Source organism: Theobroma cacao, chromosome 2 (assembly GCF_000208745.1).
Source record: "Theobroma cacao cultivar B97-61/B2 chromosome 2, Criollo_cocoa_genome_V2, whole genome shotgun sequence".
Lineage (NCBI taxonomy): Eukaryota > Viridiplantae > Streptophyta > Magnoliopsida > Malvales > Malvaceae > Theobroma > Theobroma cacao.
The window spans coordinates 36,853,358-36,880,248 of record NC_030851.1 but is presented as its reverse complement, the minus strand read 5'-3'; the positions used below and the strand labels follow the sequence as shown (position 1 = coordinate 36,880,248).

General features: G+C 35.9%; 4 protein-coding genes across 8 annotated transcripts; 2 read left to right on the top strand and 2 right to left on the bottom strand.

Moving 5' to 3' along the window:
* Positions 3,378 to 14,172, top strand: LOC18609915. The gene is given in 13 exon segments (XM_018115513.1): positions 3,378 to 3,697; positions 4,688 to 5,120; positions 5,123 to 5,232; positions 5,636 to 5,828; positions 6,997 to 8,015; positions 8,130 to 8,454; positions 8,697 to 8,952; positions 9,042 to 9,258; positions 9,481 to 9,833; positions 9,953 to 10,489; positions 11,459 to 12,662; positions 13,004 to 13,351; positions 13,558 to 14,172. Coding segments are annotated over 13 exon segments (5,403 nt in total). The 5' UTR covers positions 3,378 to 3,577; the 3' UTR covers positions 13,846 to 14,172.
* LOC18609914 lies at positions 14,179 to 17,835 on the top strand. Its single transcript, XM_018115507.1, has 3 exons — positions 14,179 to 16,993; positions 17,143 to 17,294; positions 17,416 to 17,835. The coding sequence occupies exons 1-3, from the start codon at positions 14,459 to 14,461 to the stop codon at positions 17,690 to 17,692; spliced, it is 2,964 nt and encodes a 987-aa protein (XP_017970996.1). The 5' UTR covers positions 14,179 to 14,458; the 3' UTR covers positions 17,693 to 17,835.
* Positions 18,718 to 20,319, bottom strand: LOC18609913 (protein SLOW GREEN 1, chloroplastic). Its single transcript, XM_007045274.2, has one exon. It carries the CDS (start codon positions 19,995 to 19,997, stop codon positions 18,990 to 18,992), a length of 1,008 nt encoding a protein of 335 aa, XP_007045336.2. The 5' UTR covers positions 19,998 to 20,319; the 3' UTR covers positions 18,718 to 18,989.
* Positions 20,419 to 26,800, bottom strand: LOC18609912 (uncharacterized protein At2g02148). Of its 5 annotated transcripts, none has more exons than XM_018115508.1 (9): positions 26,703 to 26,800; positions 26,333 to 26,531; positions 26,129 to 26,255; positions 25,348 to 25,695; positions 25,097 to 25,259; positions 23,730 to 23,853; positions 23,254 to 23,319; positions 22,712 to 22,969; positions 20,419 to 20,947 (listed from the first exon to the last, which is right to left on the bottom strand). In XM_018115508.1, the coding sequence occupies exons 2-9, from the start codon at positions 26,492 to 26,494 to the stop codon at positions 20,846 to 20,848; spliced, it is 1,350 nt and encodes a 449-aa protein (XP_017970997.1). In that variant the 5' UTR covers positions 26,495 to 26,531; positions 26,703 to 26,800; the 3' UTR covers positions 20,419 to 20,845. The 5 variants fall into 5 exon arrangements, with proteins under 5 accessions (XP_017970997.1, XP_007045335.2, XP_017971000.1 ...); XM_007045273.2 differs by having other exon boundaries at positions 22,712 to 22,963; XM_018115511.1 differs by having other exon boundaries at positions 22,712 to 22,960.

The following is a 26,891-nucleotide window of genomic DNA, read 5'->3' as shown; positions in this document are numbered from 1 at the left end:
ATTCACATAAGACTATATTTTTCCATTCTGCTTTTGCAAGAACAAATGGATTATGAATATCTTATCGATTTACAATTGTTTAAACCACTAACAGCAATCAAAGTCAAGATTCTTAGGATTTGGAAATCTACAACTCCTAACAATCGAGAAAATCTACTAAGTCTTGACTTCTTAATTGCTAATGTGAAGGTAAATTTTAGAACACCATTTTCTCCCCTTCATTGTAAAGTCCTGTCAATTCAACAATGACAGAAGTTTTCAACTTAATTATTTTTTGTACTGACAAAAAAATATTATGCAAGCAATGATTAGTGGTTTTGATGCACCTCTGTTTATACCAATCCTCAAAGAAGGTTCTGTCAATGTCATTGATAAATATTGAGTTATGAAATCAAAGCACAACTTCAATGTTCTTCCCCAAGATCTGATGATAGTTCTCCCAAGAATGTCAGAAGTCAAAGAAATTCCTGAAAACAACACTCAATATCCAGACTACCACTTTAACTTTGTTCACTTCAAAGATCTTCCTGATAAGATATATCAAAAAAAAGTGTTGACAGGTAATGTTCAAAATACACTTCAGAATCAAAGTTTATTTTACAACAACTTTTGTCACTTTATCCTAATTGTTTTTGTGTCAAACAACAACAGATGTTATTGGTGTTGTAACAACAATAACACCTATAACAAAAGTGCAACTAAACAATAGAGATGTTCTTGTACAAAAACGAGATATCTACATTCAAAGTGCAAGGTAAATGAAAAATACTATTTACTGTCAAATATGTAGAATCCTATTGTCAAAAGTTTATAACTAATAACTTTCACTTTTTCATGACTTGAAACAGTTGTGAGAGCTTAAAGGTAGTGTTGTATGGAGATATAACAAATACTACAGAAAAACACAAATGTTGTGCTTGCATTCACTGGATTGATGATTAAAACTTACATGCGTGAGTATATACCATATTACTATTGTATTAACAACATTGGATATTCTACATAGAAAATGTACTAACAAATAAGTGCTGCCAATTTGTAGGATCATTGTATGCATCATTTTGCTCAGCAACAAGAGTATACATTGATCTAGAAATTCCAGAGGTTAATGAACTCAAACAAAGGTAATGTCACCAGCACTTTTGCCACTATATTTAACAACAAATATTAACTTTAGCAGAAAAATAAAAACTAACAGTAGTTTAGTAATTATTAGATACCAAAAAGAACCCATACAAGCAGACCTTCAACTGTTGGAAGTATGCACTCAGTTTCACTTTCCGCAACAATCCACAATGTCAAACATTCATGTAACTGATCTGCTAGCAATTGAACCAAAAAAGACATTGGTAAAATATATTTTTACTTCTTTGTATAAAACAAACAAGAATCAGTAGTTTAATATCCTTCATAAACGAAAAATCATACTGTTTTTCACATGTTTACAATATTGTTCTTCAAAATGACAGAATACCAAGTTTTAACTCACTGCAAACATTATTAATGTTGAAGCACCAAACGGATGGTACTACAACGCTTGCGATCAATGTGCAGCAGGTTTACGATTCTGTGCTGGCAAGTTTTGGTGTCCAATCCATGACTAGAAAACACCAGTTTTAACGTAAGTATCTTTAAAATTCCTTTCAACTGACTTTAGTAAAAAAATTATTCTTATGAACTGTAGAAATGAGACAATTTTTTCATTTTTACTGCAGAATGATTTTGAACTAACAGTTGAAGACTTCACTGGCAAAATTCAATTGCTTGCTTTTGGTCAGCAAGTTGAGAAATTAATTAGGGCTACCATTGGTGAGTTGGTTGCAATCAAAACAATAGATAAAATGGTCCTGCCTCTTCTTGTCAAAGCATTAATAAATACAAGAAGAACATTCAAAGTAAGGCTTACAGGAAAAGCAATTGAAGCTGGACTGACAATTTTCAAGATATTTGATTCTACCAACTCCATAGAATCCTCAACTGAAACATCCAAAATGTACAAGGGAACAAGCTCAGTAAATGAACAACCTACATGTTCCCAACCAACATTGCCAGCAATCCAGGACACTCAATCAGAAATACTACCATCACCAACAAATGTACAAGTTGCAAACGAACTCTTCCCAGAAGAGCCCCCAGGAAAGAAGATGAAAATTGAATAGGTCAGCTCTTTCAATTAGCCTACTTGCTCTTAAAATAATAATATCGTAAAAACAATCAAAGCAAAAAATACTTATTTCTCTCATATGAACAATTGATGGCAAGCACAAGCAGAATGATCAGAATCAAACTTTTTGGACAAGGAAGTAACTTTGACCATACATGGAACAACTTTTTTGTATCTCCATGTTATGATGATGTATATGAAAAAAATCAACAGATAATATCACAATGACAACATTTTGTATGCCAGTATTTTGCACCTACTGTCAATATATTTACAACACTTTTGTATGCATATTTTAACAATTGCATAAAGACTTCTTATTCTACAAATATATAATATACGTGTACTATTACTTTTGTTTTTCCAACACTTCAATTCTCCACAAATGTACAAATTTATTTGCTGCTCTATATGCAATGAACTATTATTTAACAAAATAACAGTTTTACAAACAGTATAATTTTCTGTTTAACCAAACTAAATAATTTTTATCAATTAACTTCATAAATATTTTTCTATTATTAAAAAAATTTTCATCTAATTAAAAACCAACAGCATCACGCAGGTTATCTTCGTAGTATATATAAAAGTATCACAAAAATATGGTTGAATTTGCAATTTGCAATGGTGTTAATTAACTGGTTTAAATAATAATATTTTATTTTTCCATTATATATATGAAGCACAATTAAGCAAGATCGAATTTCCTCGAATCCGAAAGAAGCAAAAAGAGACAAAAGAATGAGGAAATTCTGGTTTTTTATTCTTTAGGGGAAAGAAAGAGATGCTGTTACCTTTTAAAAAGTTTAAAAATGACCACAGGAAGTGACAAGCTATTTTCAACAAGACGAGAACTGGATGCGATAAATTTATACTGCTGCATAAAGTTGTGATTTCTTGGTGGTTAACGATTTCCAAGTCCAAGAAGAAGCGACTGCACTGGCTGGTTGATAATCAACAAGAGGCTTGCATTGGATTACGTGGTGGTTAGCCACTGTTCCCAAGCATGCAAACAGCGAGGCTGTGGACGAGGAGATGTTTGAAGAACGGGGTCCATAAATCACTAAATATTTTTTACCTAGTTGAAAATGACAAGGAAAAAAAAAAAGAAAGGAAGGCTAAAGAATTAGAGACGACTTTGTTGTCAATAAAGGTGCGGAAGACGACTCAGAACCTTATTCTTTTTCTTTCTCTTTTTTATGGAGATGGCTTTCTGTCTCTGTTGGTTAAGTGTGAGTGCTTGAACTACAGATTCCTAGCGTTGGTTCTATATTTGATTTCTTATTCCCCTTCCTTTGCATCTAAGAAACCCCCAGACTTTGCACTCTTTTTGTTTTGTGGGTTCTTTTGAAGGGTGAAATCTGAAACGGGTTTCTAACTTTCTATGTTTACTACAGATAATCAGAGGACGAGATGGGAGGTGAATGTTCAAGTAAGAATAGAGTATTAACTAAAAAAAATGGGGATCTTATTGATATTGTGTTTTCATGGTCTCTTGAAGACATATTCAATGATAACCTTTACAAGGATCAGGTGGGTTTGCTTTCTCCTCCATCATCATTTATCATCTTCATCACACTTGATTCTCTGATGTTCTTTTTTGTTTATGAGAACCGTATATTTATCAGATTATTTTGCAGCTTTTTGAATAACTTGCACTTTTATAGAAAGTTGAAGATATAGTGCATCGGTTTTGGAAGGAGATGCTCTTAGAAGAACAGCCGTAGGAGTTAAGAGGAGTATTCTCTTGTATGACTTGGGCTTTTTCTCCTGCCCAAGCCCATGTCAACGTTCATGTCTCATCTTGCTTTTCCTCCTGCTCAACTTTTATAGATATAGTTATGGCCTTATGGCAGCACGCCAGAAGTAGCATATTGTTCATGCTGGTAGAGAATCGAACATAACTGAAGTTTGCTAAAACATGGCACAATAAGAATTGTGAAGTTTGCTAAAGGGAATTAGGAACAAAAGGCAGCTTAGGTATATACTTGGTACTTTCTTAAAATTAAACTCTTCTGAAATTTTATTAATAGAATCATATGTTAGTGTAGTTGTATCTGATAAAATACTTTACAACTTTTAAATTACCCATGTGTTGATCTTGGGATTGCTTAATTAAACCAGAGAGCTGAACAAAGATTGAACATCATAAATTTGTTTAATGATTGAGCTTGGTTTCAAGAGGTCGAAATTTCCTTCAGCTTACATTGACCATGGGAAATCATCCTCTTTTAAAAGGTCACTCTCAAACTGGTTCCTATGTGTCCATGCATGTTAGGTCATTTTTTAGCCTTAATTATGTAGTTTGCACTTAGCTCCCTTTGGCTTTCCATTTGCATCTGATTTTGCCCTTGAGTTGTTTATTTTCAAATGCTGTGGAAAAAGATATAAGAGGTTTGGTACTAGCTTAATCTGCCCCGATGGCTGTCCATGCATGCTTTTGTTTGCATATGCCTGAATCAATTGAGCTATCAAGGATTAAGTGGATTCATATACTCTGTTTGAATTCATCTCTATTTCTAGGTGGAAAAGATTCCAGTTTCATTTCAAAGCATGGAACAGTATACTGGGTCATATCTTTTCCCATTGTTGGAAGAGACACGAGCTGCAATATGTTCATCTATGGATATTATAGCCGGAGCGCCTTATGCTGAAGTGAGATATCTTAATGAGGCAGGGCCACATGGGACATTATCGTTTGATGTAAATGTTGATTACTGGAGAAACAGGTTCAGTGATCCTGTGAAGGAACCATACAAAACATTCCCAGGAGATATTTTCGTTATAGCAGATGCTAAACCTGAAACTGCATCCGATTTGCAAAGGGTAGGAAGAACCTGGACATTTGCATTAGTCACTAATATACCCGAGGATGACTATGAGGATAATAGCTCATCTACTTCCTTTAAAGTGAAGGCAGTGGAAGATATAGCATCCAAAGGTGAGATGCAGAACTCACTGTTGTAGTTTTCCTGAGGAATGTAACCACCAACAGGCGAATATGGAATGCATTGCACATGAAGGGAAACCTAAAGATTATCAAAGAGGTTTTGCACACTGATTCTATGGTAAGGATATCATGTTACATGTTTGAGATTTGCTTCTGTGAATTTGCATTATACTTGATAATTTGGTATTGCTATTTATCATACGTGTTTGCATATGACGCGAAGGGAATATATATTATGCATCTTACAATACTGGTTATTCTTGGTCTTAATATTTGAGACATTGTGTAGGTTCAAAACTGTTAATGTACCATGACTGTTGCAGCATCTCAGTTTCAAAATGTTATTTATCATATGTTTCATTTGGTTTACATGTTTTTCAGTGTAACTGCAGAACCAGTTTTATGAATTCATTGTTACTATTGTTGATGTTGATTGAGGAGCAATTTTGAGGAATTTATAGTTGTTTTACTCTTATATATTTGCAAGAATAAATATTTATTCAAATTCATGTTGTATACAGGTAGAAGAAAGCTGCAGTCTCTGTTCCTCTCAGAATGATGGAACCTTGAATGAGGTTTTTCTGACAAGGTTGCTATCTCAACTGAATGAATCTCAAAGGAAGGCAGTTTTGGCTTGTCTTAACAAAATGCAGTGCAACCACAAGGCTCATGTGGAACTTATTTGGGGCCCACCAGGAACTGGGAAAACTAAAACTCTTATTGGCCCACAAGGCTCATGTGGTACGTTTGGTTGACGGAATAGACAGGAGAATAGAATAGAATAATTATTATATGGGAATAGAATGAGGTGGTAATAGAATAAAATAGTTATTACGCAGTTTGGTATGACGAAAGGAATAAGACAGGAATAATTTTATAACTTATTGTAGTGTTTGGTTGTTAACAATAATTTTGGAATAAGAAAGTAATAGAAAATAAAAAGACAAAAACACCCTTTATAATTTATATGACTATTTATTTTTATTAGATTTTTTAAAATATTAATAATCTAGAATTTAATTAAAATATTAATAATAAATCATTTAAATATTAACATTTATTAATTTAAATATTATTATGATTATTCNTATGATTAATTTTTATTTTATTTTATTTTTAAAATATTAATAATTGATAATTTATTTAAAATATTAATAATTGATAATTTTAATATTAATATTTATTTATTTTTTAAAATATTAATATTTTATTTAATTTAAATATTATGATGATCAATTATTATATTTTATTTTATTTTTGAAAATTAATAATTGATTATTTATTTAAAATATTAATAATAGATAATTTAAATATTAATATTTTATTTAATTTAAATTTTATTATGATTAATTTTTTATTTTATTTTTTAAATATTAATAATTGGTAATTTATTTAAATATTAATAATTGATGATTTAATTATTAATATTGTTTATCTAATTTAAATGATATTATGTTTATTTATTTTTAATTTATTTTGTTTTTAAATAGGAATAATTTATAATTTAAAATATTAATAATTGATAATTTAAATATTAATATTTTATTTATAATTTAATATTAATATTTTATTAAAAATTGGAATCAAGTGAGAGAAAGAGGAGAGAGAGAAAAATAATATTTTATACTAATAAAGTTGTAAATTTTCAAACTTGTAAGGGGTATTTTTGTCTTTATTCATTTTTAAATTTATTCCTCAACCATGGAATAGCTAATACCATGGGGGAGGGTGGTATTAGCTATTCCTTGGTTTTAAAGGATTTTGAAGAATAACTATTCTATAGGAATGGCTATTTCTTGGATCATTTTCTAACCAAACAAAAGAATAAAAATTCCTTGGGAATAAAGGGGGAATGGCTTAGCCATTCCCCCAACCAAACATGCTATTAGTCTTCTGCTGTTTACTCTGTTGAGAAAGAAATATAGGACACTCACTTGCGCCCCAACAAATATTGCAATTACAGAAGTAGCTGCACGTGTCCTACAGCTGGTAAAAGCAGCTAAGGAAACACTCTCAGATGATCCATTTTGTTCCTTGGGAGACATCCTCTTATTCGGCAATAAATGGAGACTCAAAGTTGGTACCGATATTGAAGAAATATTTCTGGATCATCGTGTAAAAAGGCTTACTGACTGCTTAGGGCCGCTGGGTTGGTGCCATTGTTTTACTGCAATGATAACTTTTCTTGAAGATTGTGTCTCTCAGTACCATATTTTTTTGGAAAATGAATCAATCGAAGAGAGAAAACATGGTAGTGAAAATGAAAACCAAGAGCAAGAATGTTGCAGTGAAACCGATCGTAAGAAGGCGAAACACAAATCATTTCTTGAATATGTAAGAGAAATATTTGCCTCAACAGCATTACCACTGAGAAGATGTGTCTCAATTTTATTCACTCATATACCCAAAATCTACTTTCTGGAGCATAATATTCAAGACTTCAAAACTCTTTTTCGCCTGCTTAATTCTTTTGAATCTGGGCTGTTTCTTGATGGTGTAGTTTCTGAAGAGGTGGAGGAGATCTTTTTACATTCAAAAGTTGATAAATTGCTCCCCCAAAATTTTGTTGATGCATCACTATTGTTGTGCTCGGTAAGAAGCCAGTGTCTTTCCGTTTTGAAAGCCCTCCGTGATTCTCTTCGTGAACTTAAACTACCAAGTGCCACGAACACGGATTCGATAAAAAAATTCTGTTTTCAAACAGCTTCTTTACTGTTCTCCACTGCATGTGGTTCATATGAACTCTATAAAGTTAGAATGAAACCACTGAATGTGTTGGTGATTGATGAAGCATCACAGTTGAAAGAATGTGAATCACCCATACCCTTACAACTGCCCGGTATAGCACACTCCATTCTTGTTGGTGATGAATGTCAATTGCCTGCTACAGTTCTAAGCAATGTATGTAAATTATACTTGGTTTGTTGTCTTCCATTTCTCTCTGATGTTTATTCTCAATTTCCCCCCTCTTTACTTTTAGAAGAAAGTTTATTAATTTTTCTCATTTTTTTATAGGTTTCTTCTGAAGCTGGTTTTGGAAGAAGTTTATTTGAGAGGTTGAGTACATTGGGTCACTCAAAGCACCTTCTGAATATTCAGTACAGAATGCATCCGTCAATAAGTTGCTTTCCCAATGCAAGTTTCTATTATAACCGGATTTTGGATGCACCATGTGTTAAGCATAGGAGTTATGAGAAACATTATCTTCCATGGCCTATGTTTGGTCCCTATTCCTTCATAAATGTTTGCGGAAGAGACGAAGTTGATGATGTTGGATATAGCCATAGAAATATGGTTGAGGTAGCTGTTGTGCAGAGGTTGGTGCGAACTCTGTACAAAGGTAATTATCACAAGCTTAATTTGTAATGCCGTAATTTTCTTTTCTAAAGATATTGTTTCACTTAAAGCTGGATATTATCAATTAACTGGCTTATGCCTTCTGATTTCTAGACTGGCATTGGCCTTTAAGGAGATTGTTCACTTCAAGTGCTGAAGAGGCTTTTTCTTTCTCTTCATATGCAAATCAGAAAGCTTTCTTCTTGTGTTATTAGATTGATTTGTATTTGTTGCTTTTGCATACAGCATGGGATGGCTCAAGAGAGAAGCTCAGTGTTGGTATAATCTCTCCCTATGCTGCTCAGGTTGTTGCAATTCAGGAGAAGCTTGGCGTGAAGTATGAGAAAACTGATGGCTTTGCATTGAAGGTCAAGTCAGTTGATGGGTTCCAGGGTGGTGAGGAAGATATTATAATAATATCAACTGTGAGATCAAATAGTTCAGGTGCAATTGGGTTCATGTCCAACCCTCAAAGAACTAATGTTGCTCTTACAAGGGCTAGGTATTTCCTTAGATTAACTTGTTTCCCTTCAGTATTTGCATTTTTGTGGATAGTTGCAATCTGTTACTGGGTTTTGAATGCTTTCTTAGGCACAGCCTCTGGATTTTGGGGAATGGATAAACGCTGGCGAAAAGTTATTCTTATTGGGAGGCTTTAGTTGATGATGCAAAGGCACGTCATTGTTTTTTTAATGCTGATGAATACAAGGAATTAGGAAATGCTATTTTAGATGCCAAGAAAGATTTTGATCAACTTGAGGACTTGCTTAATGGCGATAGTGTTCTTTTCAAAAGTGCTAAGTGGAAGGTATGTAACTTACACGGGCTAAAACTTGCTATTCATTCTACTTGTTCTATGAAGTTTTCAGCATTAATTTGTATTCAAAGTTAGTACATTGACATGAAAAGTTATGTTATATAACATGCTGGCAACCTTTTTTATCAGTATATTTTAGTTAATGAGACTCCATTAGAGATTATTTATAGTAAGTGGTAAAAATTATTTTCTTTTTGTTTCCCATGGCTTCAGGTTCTTTTCAGCGATTACTTTAGAATGTCATTTGGGAAGCTGAAATCTCTCCAGACCAAGAAATCAGTTTTAAACCTTCTACTAAAACTTTCCAGTGGCTGGCGACCTAAGAAGAGAAATGTGGATTTAAATTGTGAAAGCACTTCTATGGTCTTGAAACAATTCAAGGTTGAAGGTCTTTATATAGTCTGCTCAATTGATGTAGTGAAGAGGCAGAGGTACACTCAGGTATTGAAGGCTTGGGATGTTTTGCCGTTAGAGGATGTTGGGAGACTGGTTAAGCGCCTTGATGGCATCTTCAAAATGCATACTGATGATTTTATCAGTCATTGCAATGAGAAATATCTGAAGGGGTATGCGACCATAATGGTTTTCCTAACTTGTATATATGAAATCTGCCTTTCTGAATATGAATGTTATGCAGTCATTGTAAGACTCTTACATTGTTTTTACTGTTTTTATTCATATCTAGGAATTTGGAAGTTCCCAAAACTTGGACAACCTCATTTGATATTGTCAGGTATAAGACTATAAGCCAAGGTGAAAGAGAGAACAGTTCAAGTGGCAGTGCTTCAGATGGTAGATGTTATGTAGAGAACTCAAAAGTGAGTGAGAGCTTGCTGTTGATGAAATTCTACTCTTTATCATCAGGCGTTGTGAACCACCTTCTTTCTGATCGGGATGGGAAAGAACTGGAACTCCCATTTGAGGTGACAGATCAGGAACGTGACATAATTCTATTCCAAAGAAGCAGTTTTATACTAGGAAGGTCAGGCACAGGGAAGACTACTGTCTTAACCATGAAGTTGTTCAAGAAAGAGCAATTACAACATTTAGCAACTAGAGGTTTCAAGGAAGTCAACACAAATAACTCTAATGAACTCTGTCCGGCAAACAGAATCATGGATGGTATTGGAGGGACTGAAGCAACTGTATTGCGCCAGCTTTTTGTAACAGCCAGTCCTAAACTTTGTTATGCCGTGAAACATCATGTTCTTCAATTGAAAAGGTGCATATCGTAATGAAATAAAATGGTAGCTTCATGGAACCTTCAAGTTTACAGTTGGGATAAAAATAAATCTATGTTGTAGGAAGGATGGATATCTAATGTGATTAACTGCAGTGGTAAAAGGATAGGCTGAGACCCCATGGGGTCCGAAGATTAAGTTGTACTACCCTTGTATGTGTGACTACAGCGAAACCTTTTTCTTAAAATTTAGTTTCTAATGTTTTAGAAATTATCTTATAAAGTTTGTGATGAAACCATAATATTGGCTTGTTTTAGTAAGTTCTTGCTTTGTGGTAGTCAACATATTAACATGTTTTTGAGAATCTAATAAATCTAATTGATGGTCAAAAAATCACATATAGGCACTAGAGGGGAACATTTGAACTTCATTATCTCGCTAAGAAAAGCTGATAATCTTGCACGTGCAACTTCTCAGAAGTTTAAAACATTAAGAATCATTGAGAAGTTTTGTATCTAAAATTCTAGCAAGTCTTTTCTTTATTTTTTTTGAATACCTAATCTATACTATATTTCTATGGACTTGCAAGTTTTTCAAGCGTTAGAGCAAGAACTACAGACTTGCATCTTATAAGTCATAGCATTTCTAATTGTATAAAGACCGCAAAGTGATATCCTGACTGTTTATTTTTCAAGTCTTTGAGAGTCTTTTGTCTGTGTGTATATGTCCTAAATGAATAAAGATTTCTGCTTACACATTGTAAAGTTCAAAGGTTTTTTATGTCTGATCTTGGATGGTTGTGAGAGTGTTGCTAGTTGCACTATTTTTCTTATTTACAAGTAAGTTGCACTTTTATTAATAATTCAAAGTTGATTACTTTGGTCCTGAATTCTCATGAAAATTAATGAACTTGTTATATGATACTCAACTCAGGGCACTTTATTCAGCTGCACGGAGGTTTTTTTTTTTTCTCCATTTTCCTGGTCTCAAAAGCCTTGTTAAATATACAGGTTTGCCAGTGGGGGAGATTTTTCTCAAGGGAGTGTCTTGCAAGATGTGGACGATATTGATGGTGGGGCACAATTCAAGGATATTCCTGACTCCTTTGTTGATATTCTTCCTAAGGCATACCCTCTCATTATAACTTTACAAAAGTTTCTGATAATGCTTGATGGAACAATCGGCAACTCGTTCTTTGAGAAATTCTATGATGCTAGGGAGCTATCAATTTCAAATAAGGAAATTGGGAATGCACCAATTTCCTTACGAAATTTTATAAGAACAAGAGAGGTAAATTATGAAAAGTTTTGTTCAATTTATTGGCCCCATTTTAATGCTAAGCTGACAAAAAGCCTTGACTCGTCCAGAGTCTTTACAGAGATAATATCTCATATAAAAGGTGGCTTGAGGTCAGGGGATTATTCTAATGGTAGACTTAATGAGGAGGATTATGTAAAACTATCTGAGGGTCGGGCGTCTATCTTAAGTAGACATGAGAGACAGATGATATATGATAGTTTTCAAGATTATGAAAAAATGAAAGGAGAAAAAGGTGAATTTGATATGGCTGATCTTGTGATTGATCTTCATCGTCGACTTCGAAATGAAAGGTATGAGGGTGACATAATGGATTTTGTTTATATTGATGAGGTGCAAGATCTTACAATAAGGCAGATTGCTCTTTTCAAACATGTTTGCAAAAATGTGAGTGAAGGCTTTGTCTTTTGTGGGGATACAGCACAAACTATTGCCAGGGGTATTGATTTTAGGTTTGAAGATATACGATCCCTTTACTACAATGAGTTTGTTTTGGAATCAAAATATAAAGTAGACGATGGAAAAAAGTGGAAAGGTCAAATATCTAAATGTTTTAACTTGAGCCAGAATTTCCGTACACATGATGGTGTCCTAAGGTTAGCAGAGAGTGTCATCGACCTTCTTTACCGTTTCTTTCCTTCATTTGTTGATATATTATGCCCTGAAACTAGTCTCATATATGGAGAAGCCCCAATTTTACTTGAATCTGAGAATGAAGACAATGCAATTGCAACAATATTCAGGAACCATGGTAATGTTGGGGGACATATGGTTGGATTTGGAGCAGAGCAGGTCATATTAGTACGAGATGATCTTGCTAAGAATGAAATTTTGAAGTATGTCGGCAAGCAAGCTCTTGTTCTGACTATAGTGGAATGCAAAGGTTTAGAGTTTCAGGTATGTGGTGTTTTATAATTATTCTTGTGTTCTACTATTGTATGATATGCTTGTTTTTATCCCTGTAGGGTGCTTATAATTTATTTATTAATATGTGCTCATGGATAGTTTTCTGTTGTTTAGTTAATCTTTTATTTCTTTACAAGTTCAGAACCTAAGATCAAGTTGGCTGGCTTGAGTTTGACAAGAAGATTAGGTTTATTACTTGTGTGTTTAATAATTGATATGGACCACATGCATCTATCTTTAACAGTGCCTTTTTCTCTGTCTCCCTAGTGTTTATTTTTGAAACTGTAAATTGATTCATCCGTGCCATGCTTTTATACATTTTGTTTTGGTAGGATGTATTGTTGTACAACTTTTTTAGTTCATCACCTTTGAAGAGTCAGTGGAGAGTTGTATATGCATACATGAAGGAGCAAGGCTTGGTTGATGCCAGTTGGTTATTTCCAAGTTTTAAAATGGCAAAACACAACATTTTGCGCTCCGAATTGAAGCAGTTATATGTTGCTATCACTCGCACAAGGCAGAGATTGTGGATTTGTGAAAATGAAGAAGAGTTTTCCAAGCCTGTGTTCAACTATTGGAAGAAGAAGTGTCTTGTTCAAGTTAGGAAGCAGGATGATTCACGTGCACAAGCAATGCAAGTTGCTAGCAGTGCAGAAGAGTGGAAATCACGTGGTTATAAGGTTTGTTCTTGCTTGTTTTTAGAAGATAGTCTTATTTGTAATTTACATTAACTCAATTTTATAAATTTTTTTTGTTTAATCTATTGTTAATCAATTTCATACGTGATTGAAGCCATTTCAATGGGTTTAGGACCACCAATTTTGCAATGAATTAACATTTGTGCATATTTAACTACTCTTTTATCACACTTATTTGTTTCCTGCAGCTGTTGCAGCAGGGTAACTATGTGATGGCAACAATATGCTTCGAAAGAGCACACGATACATATGGGGAAAAACTTTCCAAGGCTTTTGGACTTAGGGCAGATGCTGACCGCTTGCATGGTTTAAATCCTGAAATGTCTTCTACTGCCAGGAGGCAGGCTGCTGAAATTTTTTATTCCATTGGCAAGGCTGAGCATGCTGCAGATTGCTTTTACATGTTAAAGGAGTACGAAAAAGCAGGTGCAATTCCATTTCCCTCCTTTTACCTTGTTTATATTATTTTCTTGTAAGCATGAACGTGAACTAATAGCCTCTACAGCTCTGAGATTCTATGATTTCTATATTTTGTTGTCCAGAAGACATTTCCTTTCTTCTAATGTGTTGAATAACTTCTTTCCATGAAGTAAGAGAAAGAAAAAGATTCTTTAATTGCAGCTTTTTAGATTAGATGCTAATGCACTTAGCATTTCATTTCTCAAAAGCATTATATTTAAGAATAAAACATTCTCCATGTTATTTATTGAAGCATCCATGTCTTTCCAAGCTGGGTGTTTATCATCTTATCTGGTGGTTTGGTTTTTTGTTCATTAATGACTAAAAAAATAAATTTTCTTTTTTTTTTATACAATTATATCGTGTTTTAATCTACGATTGTTTATATGCTCTTATTTCGTGTGTATGTGTGTGTGTATATATCTGTACAAGTGTTCATGGACATTCTGAAAGTAATGTTTTGGAAATGCAGGTCAAATATATTTCGAAAAATGTGGGGAATCTGCTCTAGAGAGAGCTGCAGAATGTTTTCTTCTTGCTGGATGTTACAAGGCTGCAGCAGAAGTGTATGCAAGAGGCAACTATTTCTCAAAATGCTTGTCTGTTTGTACCAAAGGGAAACTCTTTGACATGGGCTTGCAGTACATTCAGTACTGGAAACAACATGTAAATGCAGATGACGAAATGGTTAAAAGAAGTAAGGATATGGAGGAGCTGAAACAAAAGTTTTTGGAGAGCTCTGCACGTCACTATCATGAGCTTAATGACAAGAGAACAATGATGAATTATGTTAGAGCTTTTGATTCAATGAGTTCAATACGAAAATTCTTGCAGTCCTTCGAGTGTTTTGATGAGCTTCTGTATCTGGAAGAGGAATCAGGGAACTTCTTGGAGGCAGCAAACATTGCAAAGTTGAGAGGTGAACTTCTACATGGGGCTGATCTGCTTGGGAAGGGTGCACAATTTGAGGAGGCCGCAATTCTCATTCTCTGGTTTGTGTTTGCTAACTCTCTTTGGTTAGCTGGGAGCACAGGATGGCCATTAAAGCAGTCCACAGAGAAAGAGAAGCTTCTAACAAAAGCCAAGTCATTTGCAAAGAAGTTGTCAAACCAATTTTATGGGCTTGTTTGTTCAGAGGCTGACATTTTACTGAATAAGCCAAGCAACTTATTCTTGATGAAACAATATTTAAGTGCTTCTCAGAGGCACAAGAGCACCCGAGGTGAAGTATTAACTGCTCGAATGATTCTAGATCATCACCTTCAATTAAATATCTCAAAATATGAATGGATAGATGAATTGGTCTTTGATCAAGCAAGCTACTCAGAAGAGCAAATTTCTAGTAACCAGGTTTCCACCGAGACACTGGTCTACTTTTGGAATTTCTGGAAGGATAAAATTATGCAGATATTTGAGTATCTTGATCATGCTGAAATCCAAGATATTAGTGATTACAGAAGATATGAAGAATTCTGCTTGAATTATTTTGATGTGTGGAGACAATTTAATAATCCACATACAGTCTATCTTGTGCTGAATTCTGATGCTGAATGGCTGAGTAAACTGGACGACAAATATGTTTGCAGTAACAAGAAGCTGGTTTCTATTTCTTCCCATCAATTTGTCTCAGCTGCAAGGAGTTATTGGTGTTCAGAATTACTCTCTGTTGGCCTGCAAGTTTTGACAAAGCTTGAAAATTTATATGATTTCTCACACGAGTCATCCTTCTACCAAAGCAGGTCTCTTACTCATATCTACGAGGTAGCAAGTTTTCTCTTGAATTCCAAGTTTCTGAACAATCGATGTGTGGACCAGGATCTGATGAAATTTGTTCAACTTTCAACAAAGCACTTCTTTGGCTACATATTTCCTCTTGATTGGCGAGAATCACTAAGAGAGAACATGATCTCTCTGAGGGGAACTGAAATCTCAAAGAATTTACTTGAAGAGGTTATATTTGAGATGATAAGGTCAAAGAATAGCTTGTCTTATGGGGAAACTGGAATGGTGGCATTGATAATTCTTGGATCTGATCAGCTAAGCAATGAACTATATGGGAAGATTCTTGAAGGTTTAGAATGGAATACAGAATGGAGGAACTTCATTGGGAGTCTCAAAGAGGATAGAGGTTCACCCCCAGTTTCTGCAACTGGCCCTATCAATAAATTTCCCGGGGTAAATAGAAGCTCAGAATCTACAACTGGATCTGCTGCTAGTCATATTGAAGAAAGTGGGAATGCGAAGCCAATTATTTTCAAGTTCCATGGAGCGTTACAAGATACTTATAAAGCTAACTGGAGGAGCATATCTGATTATATGTCACCAGTTTGTTTCTTGTATCTTGTTGAGCGCTATCTGGTTTTGCTATCCTACTCCAAAGGATACTTTTTCACCACCAAGGCTACTTTTGTGGAATGGCTTATCTACCAGGATGGGATACCCAGCTCAACTCCCAGTTATGTGGCTGTTAAGCAGCGATCTTTGGAAGTCATTCTTAAATTTGTAATTGAAATGGTCCAGCAGTTCCTCTATTGTAAACGAGAGACAGTAGATTGGATCAGAAAATCTCATACAAATGTGAGGGAGTACCATTCACTGGTGGTTTTGAGATTGGTTGTCATTTTATGTTTGCTTCATTTGAACTTTGGTACGTGTCTCAATGTACTTTTTGACTTGCTGGGTCAAAAGCATATTACGGAACTACTGCCCTGGGATTTCTGTGATGCTCTTTGGAGAAGGCAGAGATATAATTGTCTCAATTTTGATATAAATGTGCTTGGTCAAGCATTCAAAAATATTAGAAACCCTCTCATAATTGTGAGCATGGGGGAAAACTGTCCAAATTTTGCATGCCAGGATGCTATATTTGTTGATATGAAGGTTAATTCATGCAAGGAGGAAATATTGAGAGTCTTGTTTCCTAAACCTGCTAATTTGTGTAGTGAAGTACTTCCTCCAGCCAGTTACGATGAAGGGAAGAGCTCAAAGGTTGTTCCATCTTTAAGCTCTGGTTCTCTGCCAGATCAAGACTTGAATGCACAGAATCAAAATGATAGTGACATGCTGATTAACCATGTCAAGTTTTGGGAAATTGTTGAAGCATTTAAGGCACTGGGTGACATCAGAGATCAATGGACCATTATGTTAAATGCTTCAAAAATGAGGGTAATTGTTATAAGCATGTGATTAGACAAGCATTCTTTAATGCCTTGTTTTCCTTGTAATTTATGTTGCTAGTATTATTTTTTCTGTTATTATCATATTTATTGTCATTTTTGCGTCATCTCATCATCACTTTTTACTGAACTTTTTAGGGGTACCTAGGAAAATGTATTTTCCTCCTCAATGCTGCAACAGAAGGATGTTTGCAGAAGAAACTTGCAGGTAGTGAAGACGACTACTTCTCAGGGGAGGCAATCAGCATGCTAGATGAAATGAAGCAACTCTATACTCAACTGGAACCGAGGTCTGTGTAATGCATTAATTGCCTTTTCCATATTCCATATGTAGTTGTATGACTCCATTTATACACCAAATGATTAGTTCACAGTATTTTCTTAGAAGTTCCTCCTGCTTAATTTTTTCAGTGAGCTGAAGCTTGAAGGTAGCATTTCAATAATTGGAGCCCTTTGCGAGGAGCTGCATTCAGCAAGGTCTGCACTGGAGCCTTTTCTGAAGCAGCTATTCTTGCAGCAAGATGAAAATCTTATATCTGATGAATCTGTGGCCAATGTGATGTGTATGACTGAGGAATGCAGTAGGGGTAAGAAGCCAGCTTCAGAAGCTACTGTGACTTGCAAACCTCGAGGGAACCATAAATCTAAGAAAAACAAGAGGAATCTGGCCGAATACATAGGAAGATAAGCATTCCAAAAATTCTAGAGAACTTAACTAACTATATTCACAGTAGTATATAACATACTTTGCTTATGGAATAGACCTTTAATTTTTGGAGAGTTATCATAGAACTTGTGCTATGACTTGAGAACACATCCATTCTTATTTTATGAACCACTGCATCAACTTCATTTTATTTAACTTGATGGTGGAATCTATAGTCTGAACTGGGTTTGCAGCAAACCACCCAATGTTTGCTCCTACGCCACCATGTCAGCTCATTACCTTACCTTCGGAAGTAAGAGGAAGGTATGAATCGTGGGAAACAATGCAAGCTTTTGACACAACAGGTAACCTTAAGGAGTGGTGGCAAAGTTCTTGATTGACTAACACAAGTGAACTGTGCTTGGACGCTTTGTACAACTGCAAGGGTCCGTGAGAGGAGCTGATGGATGAGATGGCTTCCCCTTTCTATTCATGAAATGTGATTTGGGGCATTATGGGAGTTTGCATGCCTCGAAAGAAATGAATGGGACAACACTTTTTCTTGCTGCCATGAGGTCGGCCTGTAAACAAGGTAACCCAATGGGTACCAAAAAACCAGAAGGGTACCACATTGGACAGAAGACAATCTACTCAGCCGAAGGAAGGAACTTTGGAAGCTCACCTTATTATTAGGAAGAGGAAAGGGGCAACCTATTTTACTAATAATAAGAAAGGGAGTGAGATAAGCGAAAGGTAGCTTGCTTCCAACACAGCCTGGCCGTGGGTAATCAAGAGATCTTTGCCGGTGCTGACTTGGATCTCGAGTGACAGAATAAGATGGTCAAAAACGACAAGCTGTCACAGCCGAAGCTTGGCTCTAGCAGATAGGCTAGCAATAAGTGAGCCGCATGCAGGGGAACTTGCATGTGTGGTTCTTAGGACGGGCTAGCACTGCTACCTCTCACTCTGCAAATCTCTATAGATTCTTAATTCTCTAATGGAAAGTTAGAAACCTCCCCTAATACAGTTATACACTGAATAGAGTACATACCTTATTCTGCAGTGAATGATAAAAGAAACCAACGTCCCTTGCATACATCATTTATCATTTATAAATATTGAAGCCAAAAACTGTCAATTGTCATCAAACAACTATTTCCTTTTAACAAAAACTCTCATCTTATTTCTCTGAGTATCCTCTGAAACTTAAAACAAAGTTTCAACTTCAAAGTTTAAAGGAATGAAACACTAATCAACAAAATCTATCGAAGGCAAAGGATTATTACCTTAGAATTGTATACCACCTTAATGCCAGAAAATTCCTAAAACCCCCCAAAACTCAGTTCTCATTGGTCCCAAACAATTTCATTCTTGATAAAGATGTCCTCAAATACCCTTCCACCTCAAACTTTTTTGGTGAAAGCTCTCTATACTTTGCGAACTGTTCTTTAGCCTCAGCATTCCTATCAAGCAAGCTATATATCATTCCTTGACAAAAATACGGCCTAAAATCACTTGGATCTTCTTTGGCCAATTGTTGGTAACTCCTCAAAGCTTCCTCCACGTTCTTTTGCAAGAACTGTATCTGTGCCATTATCAGTCGAACATCCCTTGCTTCCTTGACTTTCTTCTCGTCTTGGGCAATCGTTAAAGCCTCTTCTAACCTCTTGATCACAGCTTCTCCTTCCCCACAACGGTCCATTAACAAAGCATTCTCAAACAAAGCCTCGAAAGAGAGAGGATTCGTCCTAAGAATTTCCTCGAACACTTTCCGTGCATTCTCCGTTTGACCCATTTCGCTTAACAGCCTCGCCAACAAAAATTTCCAATCAGTTACCTGTGGTTGAGCAGAAACCAAACGGTTCAAGATTGTGAGAGCTTCTTCGTCTTCGCCGTTTTCGAGCTTCTGTTCCAAAAGGTACTTCAATGCTTCAATGGCCTCGTTATTAGATCCCAGAAACTCTGAAAGTGGGGAAGTTTGTTCCGGGTTTTGGGCGTCTTCTTCTTGTTGCTCTCCATCCTCGAGACCGGAAGTTTCTTGTTCAGTCATTGTGGGTGGAGACTCAGCTTTGGCCGGGAAGTGGGAGAATTTCCCAATCATCAAAGCGGTGGCACCAAGTAAAATAGCTGTTTTGGCAAAGCACTGGAGCTTTTGAGTGAGGGGTTGAGTATGTTTGTTAGGATTGGAACTGGGAAAGGAATCAGACTTCGCTGAAGAAGCCCTAAGCCTGAAGGGTTTGGGAGCAGGAAATGCGAGAAATGAAGCTGAAGAAGTGGAAGAAGAAAGTGATTTGAGACGGAGGAAAGAAGGGGACGGCGCCGATAATGTGGCTAGAGTGGGATTCATGGCTAGCGCTTTCAGGGTTTTTCTTCTTTGGATTCTGAAGAACACAAGGTAGGAGAAAGCGGAAAAGGGAGTCAGAGTCCTGGATTTCTATTTGGGGAGGTTGAATTTATGTAAACCTAATAAAATTAAATTAGGTGAAGAATTTGAGGAAGTGGGTGGGACTATAAAATATGATAAAGCAGGGGAGGTACGTACGCCCGCAGCCTGCAGCTGCAAGCCAAAGCCAGAGGTAAGCGGGATTTTGTGGGAGTTTCCGAGGGACTCCAGACTTGGCAGATTAGACTGCATTCCAATCCATGCCGTTTCTTCTCAAGTACTATTACTATTATTATTTTATTATTTTTCTTCCCAACTACTAGTACTCGTTCTTCACATTCGAAGGCTTTCAGGGATGGAGGAGATGGGTATTGCACCAGATAAGTTACAACAAGATGCCCATGCTGCTACTTCATGGACCACATAGGTTTCATTGAAATCCCCTTACACTTCGAATGGGGACTGGACTGTAATTTTTTCCCCAAACCTTACGGAACAAAATATAGGTTTCCTTAAGAATTAACCATTTCAAATAGTTTATATGCCCTTGGCTTTCTATGCCAGACCAAATGTGCTTAATTACATTCTTTTGTACAAAAGGAAAGCCCCACAAAACCGAACAAATTTGAACCTGTTTAAAGTCCCTTGAAGTTCTAACTGCTGGGTGTATCTCCTTGGGGACAAACTACTTATTTACATGACTGGATGATATTTGCAGATTAGGGGGGAAAGATCCAAAATTCAACATCAAACAGTATAATTAAAGAAGATCACTATGACTTTGGGTCTTCGGATACAGCATACCAACTCCATCATATCCCTAACCTCTTTATACCACATTCTGAGCAAAACTTGGATGTTTCCCTCAGATATGGCGCCCCACATTCATCACAGAATTTTGCTGGGCTCGTAGGCTGAAATGTAAGCATTACACAGGAGGTCAGTATTGACTTTTACATTAGCAAAAGCATAAACATTCCTTTATGCTTTCACAGTGAAAAATAAAATCATGTAAATTACTAAACACAATCAACACAATGCAATCATGGAGCCCAAAATATTCATCAATAAAAGATCAGAAAAGGTCTATAGAGTTCAATGATTATCAAAAGCCTTATCGAAGCACATTCATTGCCATAGCAAAAACAAGCAAAAGCTACCCTACAAAGCAATTTCCAATTAAAGACATAACAATGGGCCAATCTCCTGGTAGACATGAATGTTCTGGGGAAAAAACACCATAGCAACACTTTCAACCCAGACATGAATCCTGCCTGAAGACTTCTTTCTGCTAGCAGGCTAGACTAACAATGGGAAAAGAGGCATTTATAAAAGGGGCTGAGTTCCCTCCATTACATTTTCTCCAATACATGCATCACCACCATTCACAAGTATGGGACGATTCTGGACCCCACATAGTCGAATAGTGATTAAGGGAGTATTGAAGGAATGGAGAGGAGCCAAACCCCTTAAACATATGGACTATCTATAGAAAAATTGATAACTTACAAGTAGACATAGCAGATAAATCATTCACTTGGCATATGGAAACTTTTGAAGAATAAAGCCTCATAAATTTACAAGTACTAGCACAAAGAAGCTAGTATTTCCATGCCAGAAAGGCTGAAATCAAAGTCCCTACAAAAATCAACCTAGGGAGTACGTATAAGTTCTATAATGGTTAGAAGAAGTACAACAGGCATCCTAATTCAGTTCAAAACAGAAAATTTCCTTTAAAGAATAGATGGTGACATTTAAAACATGTATTAATAACAGTTTCCAGACGTGATCCCGGCATCAACTTCCTTCAATAAATAACTCTAGATTATACACAACTTTATGAGCTAGAACTAAATTATTTACCACTCTAAAGATTAATATTTGTAAGGTAAAAATTTAGTATGGCAATGGCATCATCAATTTCCACAATATAAATTAGAATTTTAATATATAACTTCCATCATTTGGGTTTTCAGAAGAAATTCCAGCACAATAGCAATAACACTATTATTGCTATTTAGAAGCTTTCAGTGTCCTATTTTATGTTCTCTGTCCTCTGATTCCTCATGAAAATCAACTGCAATCCTGAGCCCCCAAAATTTCTTGGCCAGATAAAGTAGGTTTTGCTGATGTTTGGAGCATCACATCTTTGTTTAACAGCCATGAGAACAATGGGAGCAGATCTCCTACAATTAACCAATCACAATCATGAATTATGTAGGGTCCACCAAAATGTTGTATGGAGCCCGCACATATAAGTGGTGGACCCATACATAATTCTTTGTTGTGATTGGAAAATTGCAGGATTGTAGTAAAAAGAATTGTGGGTGAAATGCTCCTAAGAACACTGATGTTATCATTAACCACATCACCTCTTGGGCCAATCTCTCATAAGTCATACTAATGGCAATTCCATCTATTAATGTGGCAGGCTCACATTAAGAATTTTGAGAGTATTAAACCAAAATCACGTATACGGTATTTCTCATTGTTATTATACAAGTTTAAATAGATATGCAAATTGCCATGAAGTATAATGTCAGCAACATGACCTTTCCTCCCTTCTCCCTAAAGTCATCACCTATTGTGTGTGCTAGAGCAGCAAGATGGAAACAATTTACAATAAGAAATTAGAACAACAGGATAGCCACTGAAAAATAAGTAAATTCATGCCTCACCATAACATGCAAACGTGCTCCAACATGCCCCCCTGCTAGGGGTTGTAAGCAAGCTATGTGTTGAGACATGGTTGATGATGGGTGCGCATGACTAATTTCAGGTAAGTGTGACGGCGGACCACATTGATGATTCTGGGGAAAATGAGCTGTATGCTGATTTTGGTGAACTGGTTGATGATGGTTCTGATGAATAGGATGAAACTGGGGCTGATGCGACAGTGGTGGTATATGATGCTTGGAAGGAGTCTGCTGCTGATTCTCCAATAATAGCAACAGATTTGCAAAATCAGATATCAAATTGAACTTGCTGCAAATACTCTTCAATTAATAATGAAACCAATTGTTGTCAAAAGCTTTAAAAAGCTCTCCATTGCAACAGCTCAATCACTGGGAGCAGGCAAAACTAAGATTTCTATTAAAACACACACGCACGCACGCACACACATTCTTTTCATGCTAAAGTTTATGCAGTTATATGGAAACTCTAGCATAAACAACTCTAACAGCAAAGAGCATATACTCATTTCACAGGAAGCTCTTACTTCATTGACGGTGTGAAACCCTTGAGGGGTAGACATTGGAGAAGAACTATCAGTGCCAGAGAATGTCTGCCAAATATACAACGATTACAACATTATATCTCTGCATTCAACTTTAGTTGCTAAGGTTTGCAGTAAAGATAGCTTTAGTGCTTCATTATATATCATATACAATCTTCTGACATCATGGGGCAAACAAAGAGATATTTAACTTACAGTGAGAGATGGAGAGAGGGAAAGATAAAAAAAAAAAAAAAACCCCAAAGCTATATGTAATCCTCAAACAGATAATGCACCATTAAGGTATGTGTTAAATGGTTTCACGTCCATGTACATACTTTATAAAAATGGATCTACAATCATAAATGCTACTGAGTTCTAATGCAAATTGGAAATTAGATTTCCAGAAAACATCCAACTAGACCACATTGTCCAAAGATGACACATATTATTCTTGGAAAAGAGGGTACAGATCTTACAGGCAAAGCAGAGATGTTGGATACTGTGTTTGATGGAACACGCCTGTACTTATGCCTTGGAGAATAAAACTTATAGTCTTGAGCAGAGATAGCAACCTCATTCCGACCTGTCAGTCGTTTAAACCTTCAGCAATAGAAACCTAGTCAGAGAGAGGAACGCATATTGAAAAAATGTCTCTCAAACTCAAAGTCCAAATGTTGTCACTTGTCGGTAGTTAAGAATGGTATAAAACAAACTATAATGCATGGGAAAGAAATCAGTATTTCTCCAAACAGGAAAAACTAACTTATCTCTGAGGAGATAAAGACTAAGGAGAAAATAAAGCAACACACAATGGTATGAGAGCCAAAAAGTCAACAGCTTCCCTCATACAATCAAGTTATAACAATACCAACATGGCAAAACTGCAGCAAAGCAAAAGTTATAGCCTCTAATGGCAAGGAAAAGCAAACACGGTGCATGAAACAGCTCCATACATAAAGATAATTCAGTATCCAGGTGATAAAAATAATGATTCTGCAGCAAAGCTAAAAGGTAAAATCCTTGATAGAAAAGGAAGGGAAAAAAGTGGTGCATGAAAATGAAACCCAATATAAAGATACTTAGTACATAGCCAGGTGCCAACAGAACAAGAAAACAACATGATTACTTTCCTCATGCAATGGAGAATATAATAGCCAGGTGCCAACAGAACAAGAAAACAACATGATTACTTTCCTCATGCAATGGAGAATATAACAACAACAAAGCAGAACTGCAGCAAAGCTAAGATAAAAAGCCTATGATAGGAAAGGAGGGGGAAATTTTGGTGCAATAAAAAGAGCCAACAGTACAGGCAAACAACATGATTACATCCCTCATGCAATTGAGAAAATAACAATAACATAGCAGAACTGCAGCAAAGCACAAAATAAAAGCCTATCATGGGAAACGAAGGGGGAAAAAATGGTGCATTAGAAAGAAACTATAGATAAAGATAACATGGTAACCAAGGAATAAGCAAACAAGGTGAGACATAACACCTAGAAGATCAAGATATTCAACCAAAAGTTACCAGGTTTGGTTCGACATAAATAGTTTCTTAGCCTAATGCCAGAGTTGTGCAGAACAGAGTGGCTTTCATTCGTATTAAGATAAATTGCTCCATACACCCAAGTGACTCATGTCATAAGAAATCCAGCAAAACTTTTGACTTTTGATTACAAGGAAAGCAATCTTGAGTTCTTGACAAGACTAATGAGAGATTGAGAAACAGTAGCACACATGGCACTGATAAACTAGTCAGGAAAAAAAAAGAGCCATGCTGCTAAAAAATGAGAAAGAACATCACAAGCAAAGAAAATCAAATTCCAAAGGAAGAACTTACCACTCAGCATCTTCAATAGGCACATTATTTGGTCTCTCAACAATATCCAAACCATTGACTACCACGAAGCGAACTCGCTTCTCTTCTTGTATAACTAATTCTGGAAACCTTGTCCTTGTTTCCAGAGAAGTTGCGAGTTCCCTTCTTTTATATATACAAGAACCTATAATCAATTAAAGGGGCCAAATTACATTTTCAAGAAAATGTAATAAGACATTATCCTCATAGTGTTAAGCAAAATAGAATACTACCTTTTTTAGGAAATTTTTTAGCCAACCTTCTGTACAAACCACCAGCAGCTTCAAGGGCTACCCCAATGGTCTTATCGCGAATTCCATTCAAGGAAGCAATCCTCATGTTTACATCATTAACTAAAGTTTCATAGAGATTGGCAACATACATTAAGGGCAAAGCAAACCTAGGATCCCCCTCATATTGTATATCTCTTGTCTTTCTCTTATTGAGTTTGTCTTGTCCTGACTGAGTATTATAGTCAGCAGATGACTCATTATCAACCACCTCAATCACATGGTCATTAATAAAATGATCCACTATGATTTGCAGAAATCTGGCTCTTGCTGATTCCATAGGCGAAACATCTGAGGTTTAAAAATACTGAATTTTAGAATAAAAAAAAAGAGTCAACTCCCATTCACAGAATTTCCTAATCAATTTCAAAGGCCCTGTTTGCCTTTTACTTTTACTACTTGCTTTTTGCTCAAACTGCAAAAACTAAATTTGGATTAAAAATAAAAAACCAATAATACTTTTTAAAGAATTAATATTCTAAAAACGTAATTTCAAAAAAAAATAAATAAATAAAACGCATGATTTTACATTTATTACAACAATTATGTTAGAATTGGTTTTGCATTTTAGTCATTTGCTTTTATGTATAGCAACTTGTGAGGAAGCAATAAACAAATAACTGAAAATTGCAACAAAATCAACAATTAAACGAAGCCCGTACCTTGTCGGAAAATTATAAAAAGCCTAAACAGTTAAACTAATATTTTTTCATTCTTTCTTTACCTTCAATTGTCAAAATATTGAAAGCTCCTCTGGAAGATTCGCTATTGTCTAAGCTAGATCGATCTTCTTCCTCCGCTCCAACGCCGTGAATTGGTAAAGAATTTCTATAAGATTCATGCATACACTCCTGGAACAAACAAATATTCAAAAATTTCAAAAAACAGAAACCAAAAAGAAAAGAAGTAGAAATGATAGTGTACAGACAACAGCAGCGGAATCGTGGTGGTCGTGATCATGGTGATCCAAGGCGTCAGCAGCATCAACGGCGTCGATGTCAGAAGGGCGAGAATCAACGGTGTTGAGATCATGAAGAGAAGTAGCTATGAAGGAATTATTGTAGTGTTGAACTGGAATCCTACTCCCCATCCTTTAATTCAGCAATTTCTTCTTCCGCTGTTTTGGGCTGCGAATGAGAAAGAGAAAGAGAGAGAGTGTCAGAGGGGAAGCCATAGTATGGAAGCTTCGGGGTTTTTTCTGGTTGGAGTGTGCGGGAGGGGAGGGAAGGCCAACATTTCGGTTTAACGGCTATTTAACAAAACAAAACTGAAGAGGAAAACCAAGCCTGAAACCATACCTGAAACCCAAACCTCGCTCCCTTTATCCACACCTCCTTCCAAACCACTAGGGTTTGACTCTTTTTTCCTTCATAACTACTTTGGGCATTGGGCTCTCGGCGCCGTCGTTTTGCTCTCTAGGATAAGGCCTTGTTTAGGCCAAAGCTATGAATAGCCCCTTTTCTCCTTAACAAAACATAAAAGTACGT

Coding starts and splice junctions, on each gene's coding strand:
- LOC18609914 (XM_018115507.1), top strand. CDS start 14,459: ATGGGCTTGCAGTACATTCAGTACTGGAAACAACATGTAAATGCAGAT. Junction 16,994..17,142: donor TAAATGCTTCAAAAATGAGG/GTAATTGTTATA, acceptor TGAACTTTTTAG/GGGTACCTAGGAAAATGTAT. Junction 17,295..17,415: donor TATACTCAACTGGAACCGAG/GTCTGTGTAATG, acceptor TAATTTTTTCAG/TGAGCTGAAGCTTGAAGGTA.
- LOC18609913 (XM_007045274.2), bottom strand. CDS start 19,997: ATGAATCCCACTCTAGCCACATTATCGGCGCCGTCCCCTTCTTTCCTC.
- LOC18609912 (XM_018115508.1), bottom strand. CDS start 26,494: ATGGGGAGTAGGATTCCAGTTCAACACTACAATAATTCCTTCATAGCT. Junction 25,696..26,128: donor CAATATTTTGACAATTGAAG/GTAAAGAAAGAA, acceptor TTTAAACCTCAG/ATGTTTCGCCTATGGAATCA. Junction 23,854..25,096: donor CCTATTGAAGATGCTGAGTG/GTAAGTTCTTCC, acceptor CTATTGCTGAAG/GTTTAAACGACTGACAGGTC.